At 47.8% G+C, this 8055-nt stretch overlaps 1 protein-coding gene across 1 annotated transcript; it reads right to left on the reverse strand.

Moving 5' to 3' along the window:
• Positions 1-4264: 4264 nt before the first annotated feature.
• On the reverse strand, positions 4265-6346 carry LOC123077580 (UDP-glycosyltransferase 1; the record flags this gene model as incomplete). The annotated part of the gene is given in 2 exon segments (XM_044499872.1): positions 4265-5451; positions 5778-6346. Coding segments are annotated over 2 exon segments (1533 nt in total). The 3' UTR covers positions 4265-4412.
• Between the last annotated feature and the right edge of the window lie 1709 nt (positions 6347-8055).

Below are 8055 nucleotides of genomic sequence, written 5' to 3' on the forward strand. Positions count from 1 at the left end.
GCAAAGATATGCAACCCCTTTTTTTCTTTTTGCTTTTGATTTCAATCTTTCTATTGAGTATCATTTGCATATTTGTGTTTCTGATGAGGAGGGCTTTCAAATGAGATTCATTTTGAAGACGTTTTTGATGAGTTTTTAAAACTTCGTTAAGTTTCAACTTTTGAAACCTGGTACGAGAGACCGACAAAAAAAAATTAGAACTTGCGATCGACAAAATTGTAAGTTTTTTAAACTGTCAAGGGGGGTGGGGACTCCCCACCTGGATATATATGAAATAAAAGTTATTTAGGTGAGGCGAGAGGAGAAAAAATCCTGCCACAATCTGGCGTGGATTTTTTGGTTCATCTTTTTAAGACGTTGAGACCAGAGAGTGAGGTCCGAGATTATGGAGGGGGTTACATCATTGGGAGAGAGGTGCTCATAAATAAAACTCGCAGCATTACGAGCTCCAAAATTTTCCACAATATTAACAGAAGAACAAAAGGCCAGACTGATTTGGGCAGCTCTAGATGGCATGAGGAGTTCCACAACTCAGCCAATGGGGATGAGACCGGCAGCAGACCAAAAGCGTCCCAAATAGCGGATGGCGGTGGGCAGAGAAAGAACAGGTGGGCACGGTTTTCCGGAGCTGCGTGGCATCGTGGGCATGACCAAGAGTCAGAGGATGATCTTGCGGTGGAGATTGGCCCGAGTGTTTAGTTGGTCCAATAGAACAGCCAACCGAACACCCGGACCCTGCTCGGAACTCTGGAGTCCCATATGTGCACAAGGTTGGGGGTCTGATAACTATGCACAAAACGTAAGTCTCAACAACTAAGTTCTAAAACTTGTTGTGTCCTCGTATGGGATCCAACGATTTTGCGGATCACGAGGAAATCAGGGGCCGACATAGTTGGGAAGATGTTGTGTCCTTGCATCTGCGTGCCCCTGCGAGTTTCTAGAGGAGGGGCAGGTTCATGGTATTGGATATTTTGGCTCAGAATTAGTGGGGCGGGGGTCTTCTGGAACTAATCCATGCCAATGTGATTGTGTAATGTCGGACTAGGCTATCGCCGGAGCTAAGCACATTATCCAAGGAGAGTGATTTATTTTGTAATGTTGGACCGGAGGGTCATGCGCCAAAAACCTTGTTCTTCTCCCTTACTTAAACGAGATGGCAAATCTTGTGCCTCCGTTTCACTAGAAATAAAAGACTCGAAACAAAATTAGTAAGGTTGTAGGGTAAAGCGGATTTTCAGCGCATGGGGGCATTGAAGCACGGTTTTTGAAACAACACAAAAAATATGCTTAAAAATTTCAGAAAAGCACTTTATACAAATATGTATGCATGTGCTCTAAGTACCTGTTAATTTTTGCTCAATAATACATTGTGTTATACACCTACAGAAAGAGACAAAACTCCAACCCAAAATCAACAAAAAAAAGAAGATTGTTCGTAACAGGCTCTAGTTCGGCTCCTGATGGTCGACGGAGGGGGTGGAAGCTAATATGGGCATGTGATATCCCTCCGACTGTTCATAACTTTGTATGGAGAGTGGCAGTCGATTCCCTACCTACCTGGCAAAATAAATACAAACGGGGTCTGGAAATTGATGGCAGGTGCCCGCTATGTGTGACTGAAGTGGAAGATAATTTTCATCCTTTTATACGATGCCCTCTTGCTCGAGAGCTGTGGTTCGCAATGGCGGAAGTATGGGCTCTGCCGGAAATAAATGATGTTGTTAACACGGGCAAAGAATGGTTACTGCATGCACTAGAACCCCTCCCAGACATTGAACGGTCAATGTTGCTTATGACCTTATGACGCTGTTGAGACGTTCGTAATGAAGTTGTTCATCATAAAATACCTCCTCCGGCGGAAGCATCTAAAAGATTCCTAGTTAGTTAACTGGACTCTCTCATCGGGCTCAAATCTGATTTATGCGATGATCCTGTTAAAGGAAAAACAATTGTCAAATATATGCAAGCAGAGAGGTCCAAACCACCTAACCTTGCTGCTAGGTGGAGTGTGCCTCCGGATGGTTGGGTAACATTGAATTCGGATGGATCCTTTGATGATGGAGCAGTTGGAGCGGGAATGATCTTGCGGAATGACAAAGGTGCAATCATTTTTTCTGCCTGCAGAGGTCTTTTCTCATGTCGCGAAGCTTTGGAAGCGGAGGGCAGGAGGGACTCTCTTTTTCAATTCAAAGGAGTGAACTGCCTATTATAGTGGAGATAGACTCTATGGTGGCCGTGAAGCTGATTTAGTCACATTATGTGGATAGATCGATTTACTATGCTATTGTGAAAGAAATTAGGCATTTGATGAGCCTTCGTAGAACTTGTATTAATCTTGTGAATCGCACTCAAAATAAGGTTAGCGATAGTCTGGCTAGGTTTGCTAGGGTAGAAGGTAGGATCTTGATCTGGATTGGCTTAGGTCCCTCAGACTCCGTAGATTTAACTTGTGCTGATTGTAATCCCCTTCAGGGTAAGAAGGGATAGAGAAAATGCCTCGAGCCGAGGTCCGAGTATTGTGAGTAATACTTCTTCCGTCCAAAGTTGAGTCACTTATTTTGGGACGAAGGGAGTATAAGTTTATACCCGCAAAAAAAAAACTTTGAGAGATGTCAAAGGCCGAATGGCCGTATGGCTTGGATCGGATCCAGTGGACGATGATGACCTTCCCTTGGAAAAAAAAACTTCGCCATCTTCTTCATTCCCGATCCTTCCTCCCAAAAGAAAATGGAAAAACAGGGGACGAACGCGAGCCTGCTTGCCGCGACCAAAAGCTGCCGGTTGCCGGCCGGCTTGCCGCAGCGCAGCTTGCGACGAGTCCACGTCCGGCGACAGGCTTCCCTCCTGCTCCACCGCGCCGGCGTGCTCCTCCCCTTCCTCTCTCTTCTCCTCTCCTTCCTTGGCCAACCGCCGTCGCTCCTGGACCAGACGCTCGCCAGCCGCCACCGCCTGGACTCCTCTGCTGACCCGTTCCCTGCGCATCGCTGCAACTACCCGCGGCTAATGTTAATGCGACAATCTGCGCGCCCTGCGGCGCACCCGTGGCCCGTTCGACGAAATTCCTCGCCGGGGCGCCTCGCGGCGGTGGCTGCTGGCTGCTGGCGCCGAGGATGCTGTTGCGGGTGTACGTGGGCATCCTGGCGCGCGGAGCCAGGCCCGACGCGTACACGTTCCTGCCATTGCTCAATGCGGCGGGGCGGCGCGCCGTGGAGCAGGCTGTCGGGGACGCCGTTCACGCTCACGTCGTGGCTAAGTCTGGGCTAGAGCTCAACGCCCACTTTCCAAAGCTCACTGCTCCTCACGGCGAGGAGGCTGTCCATATGTGTTGCAGAATGCTCCGGGTGGAGGCACAGTCATCGGTGCATAGTGAAACCAGGTCTGTTCTATTTCCTCCAGCCTGCAGCTTTCCCCTTGCTTAGTTCATATTCGAATTTCTAAGGAACTCAACACATCGGCCTACTTTGAATATAGAACATTTGACCATGCCTGTTCATAATTGCTCAGTAAATCTTGACACTTCCTATGAAACAGTCATCTGTTTATATGCTTTTATTATTACACCATGGTTTCACTGAACTTATTCACTCCTCTTTGTGCCCCCAGTTGCTAGATAAATACTCCTACATACTTCTATCCGTTTAGAAGGCGAAAGTGCAGGTTTAGATTGATTTTGGCAACTAGGAGCATCAGCCAGCACGTTCAAAACAATAGATTTGCTCACTGGCCTTGAGCTTTGACCCTTTAGCCACTTGTCATATAAACAGTACTGTACAAGACAACCTTGTTTTAGGTGATCCTTATCTCTTTTTGTATGGAGAGATCCTTGAAATTTCATGTTTGTCACACTGCTAGGTCAAACATAACTTTCTAAATTCATACTCCCTCCGTCCGAAAATACTTGTCATCAAAATGGATAAAAAGGGATGTATCTAGAACTAAAATACGTCTAGATACATCCCCTTTTATTCATTTTGATGGCAAGTATTTCCGGACGGAGGGAGTATGTGCTTTATGTGGGTTTCACTTCCTTATCTTTCTTTGGATTATTCACCTTGAATCATCGCTTGCTTTTAGTCTTAGTTTTGATAATGTGCATACATTTTATTTCATTTTTTCTCCTTTCTGAACTCTTATCAACTCTGATGAGTAAGTGGTAGCAAAATGAAAAGTAGAGCATGCCACTTGGAGAAGTAGACAGTGTAATCATTATGAAACTACTGAACTTCTGAATTGTTTTTAATAAATATGAGTGTGTGGATCAGTATGATGCAGAGGCCGGGGATATCCCCTTTCCCCAAAAAATATGAAACCTGCGCAACAGAATAGATAGTGATCCTGATACAAGCTACTGGTTATTTGTAAAAGAAATCCTTTATAACGATAAATATGCTATAGGCTCTTTTACTTTTTGTTTACACCAAAAAAGAGAGCTTATTACCATCTCTATCAACCACTGAACCACATGCATTCGTCTTGATTTCCATTTCTTGAATTAATAGCCTTATGTTGTCATACGAAGAACCTCCCTCATCGAAAGCCCTCCTTGCCTTAATGGCGCAGTCTTTTGCTCTCACCCTCATCTCTTCTGCAGCCGCGCCCTCATCCATCAGGGTGTTCACAGCTTTCTGCACCTCATCTCTTGTGACCATAACCTCCTGGTTTTCACTTCCCCACTGTGTAACTCCTTTCACTCCAACCTCCATCCCGATTTTCAGCACATCCACCAGCAGCTTCTCATTCAAAAACTGCTCCCCAAAGTGCGGCCATGTGATCATGGGCACACCTGCACAGATGCCCTCTATTGTTGAGTTCCACCCGCAGTGCGTCACGAATCCTCCAACGGCTTGGTGCTGCAGGATCATGAGCTGTGGCGCCCAACCCCTTATGACCATGCCTCTATTTTTGACACGCTCCTCGAACTCGTCTGCGAGCCATTCCTCGACTTCTGGAAGCTTAGCTCCTGCTTTGATCACCCAAATAAACGGTTTCCTGGAGGTTTCAAGTCCCAGTCCCAGCTCAACAAGCTGTTGAGGTGTAGTGCAAGCGAGGCTGCCAAAGCTGACAAAGACCACTGAGCCTGGCTTCATTGAATCAAGCCATTGCAAGCACTGTGCTTCATCCATTGACGCCTTGTTTCCTCTTGCGGCCATAGTGTTGTTGTCTCGGTGACAGAGGCACATTGGTCCGACCGCCCAGACCTTCTTCTTTGTCGTCTGCTCAAAGGATTCAATGTACAATGTCTCCAGCTCCTGGAAGCTGTTAATTACCTCACCATCACTTTTCAGCTCCTCTTCAAGGAACTTCTTACGGATTTGCTCCATACCAGGAATACAAAAATTTCCAGGGCATTTAGCCTTTGTCAGCTCTAGTGGCGTAGGGAACCCTGTGATTGTGATGAGCTCATTTTCGTCTTTGACATTTTGAAATACATTGTTGTGATAAGTGATGTACCTGCAAGATGGTTGTAGTTGTTTCAAATACGTATAAGAGCAGACTTCTTCGACAAACGTCAACCAGATATAGCTGCCCTAAAAACTTGCCCATGAAAACCTTTGCTGTCTGTGTTTCCTTATGGAGTGTAAATTACATATTTCATCACACAAACAAGTATTCCTTTCAGGTGTAGCCTTTTATATGTTCAATGCTTTCTTCTCTCTGGAGGCAATTTACAATAGTTCTCCGTCCACTGATGAAGTAAAGCACTTAATTGTAGCAGCAATAATATGCATAGTACAAAATTAATTACTCACAAGATTTGCCTCTTATTATGATTGTACCTGATGAGGGACGAGAAGCCACAAAAGCCACTAAAGGTCAGCCTCGGGATACCAAGCTCCCTTGCGATGTCACCAGTCCACCAGTGAACCAGGTCAGATATGATGCAGCTCGGAGGCGAGCGCTGCTGCTCACGGAGGTACGCCATGAGCGGCTCCTGCAGCGCGGCACAGGCCTTCATGAAGTTCAAGAACAAATTCTTTGATTGGATCATGTCGAGGTTCTCGCACCCGTCCGGTAGGCCGAACTCCGCTGCCGGGAAGTGGAGCTCCACGAGCTGAACCGCCAGGCCTGCCGCCTTCACGTCAGCGGCGAAGCCCTCCAACCTAGCGGCGTTGACCGCCGTGGTGATGAAGCTGACCTGCGCGCCATGCTCTGCCAGTAGGCGTGCCATGTCGGTCATGGGGATGGTATGGCCCTGAGCCATCATCGGTACCAGCACGAAGTGCGCCCTCTTGGAGCCCCTCTCCCCATAGCCGCTTCCTGCGAAGGTCATGGTTGATCGGCCGTGGCAGCAAAAGTGCTAGTGGAGTCTGTCAAGCTGGGAGGACTTGGAAGCGGTGCAATGGCAGCTGTAGTGTGTCTATAGCGCCTGGTCCTGGTGCTATATATCTTCCTAAGTTGAGTTGACGAGCTGACGTTGGAACGGGTGCAGCGTATCAACTTGGTCACCTCTTGCTAGTGACGCATGCTCTAACATCAGCCATGGACTCATGGAGTCGGCCATGTGGATGAATGAATCTTCTCAAGTTCTGAACCTCCAGGAAGGCGGCGTCCAGGGCTCCAGGCGGTCCGATGGGACATCGGATGGCGCAGATTAATCCCTGGCACCCGGATTCGATGCACTGAATTTGGCTGCCCGGATGATGTTCAACTCTGATGCTGACTTGCCGTATATGCGTGGTGCTACTCAACTCTCAAGCCTGTGGCCTGTGGAAGGCAGAGCCAGCTGGCTCTGCCAATAATATGACAGGAGTGCATTATTTTCCATGTGGAGATTCAGTGTACTGTGACAGCGTGTGGAATTTTCTTGTCTGTTTTTCGACCATATTAGTCTAGTCAAAGATTACTCTGTATGGTCTGTATCCTCATAGGCGGTCCCTCATAGGCCTTTGGAAGTGAGAAGCTTCTGCAGAGAAAAGCACTCCATCGATTTGGGAAATACGAGTCCATTTTTGGAGCGACGCTGGTGGAGGCAGTGCATCCTATTTCAACACTGATATGGACTTACTGCCGCAAAGAGGTACGACGGCAACGCCTCCTCCTTTTCCGTTTTGTAGAACTCCTGTAACTAGATAACATCCCGCGCGTTGCTGCGGGAAATTTTTAGCACGCATGGGTTTAACTTAAATTCGAGAAACTCATGCGGTTTACTTGTTCAATAGTAGTAATAATAACCCAAAAAGAAATAGTAGAAATAAATTTAACTATAAAAAATGGAAATAAACCAATCAACAATGGTGAAATCTGACAAAAAGAAATTCAGATAGGCAAGAATTTTACACATTGGTCTAAACTTTTAATGTACTCTGTTTAGAGTATAGGAATTGGGATTGTAGATAGATTGGTCTGATATGTGTCTCTTAGCAAGGATCCATTGGATTCGTATGTAGGGTAATTAGCAAGGAAGTGATCGCTGCGCAAAAAAAAAGCAAGGAAGTAATCATGCTTGCCTGCATGCATACGTGCGCACGCCAGTCAGTACCAGCGACGGCATGCACACAGCCGTAACAGCAGCAACATGCACACACCCGCGGCGCTCTCGCTGGTGAGGCAGCCGAAGGACGTCACGTCGCGGGGGCGGGGGCAGATGAGATGACAGGTGAGGGGCCCGGAAGTGCACACGCTGGTGAGGCTCCGGAGGACGTCGTACTGGAGATCCTGGCACACCTGCACGGCGTCGCTGACCTTTTCCGGTGCGCCGATGTGCGCACGGCGCCTCACTGCTCCTCCCTCGTCGGCTTGCTCGCGATGAGCCGTGCCACTGCAGGGAAGGTCTGCCGGTCTCGAGCTTCATCCCGGTGCGGCGGTGCCGCGGTCGGTCCTCAGCCTAGGACGTCCGCTGCTCGGCTCCTTAGTCCCGGACGTCGCTGGCCTCTTCGACGATTGCGTCGTACCGCATAATCAGAGGGGGATATGAAGGGGGATCGATGGAGAAGAAGAGGGGCCATGCAGGGGGATTAGTGGTTTCCGGACGAGACTTGCCTGCTCCCTTCCCATGCTCCCATCCGTGCTCCCGCATACGTGGCTTGATTTGATTGGAAGAAAATAAGGCACGGC

This window comes from Triticum aestivum, chromosome 3D (assembly GCF_018294505.1).
Source record: "Triticum aestivum cultivar Chinese Spring chromosome 3D, IWGSC CS RefSeq v2.1, whole genome shotgun sequence".
In the NCBI taxonomy this organism is placed as follows: domain Eukaryota; kingdom Viridiplantae; phylum Streptophyta; class Magnoliopsida; order Poales; family Poaceae; genus Triticum; species Triticum aestivum.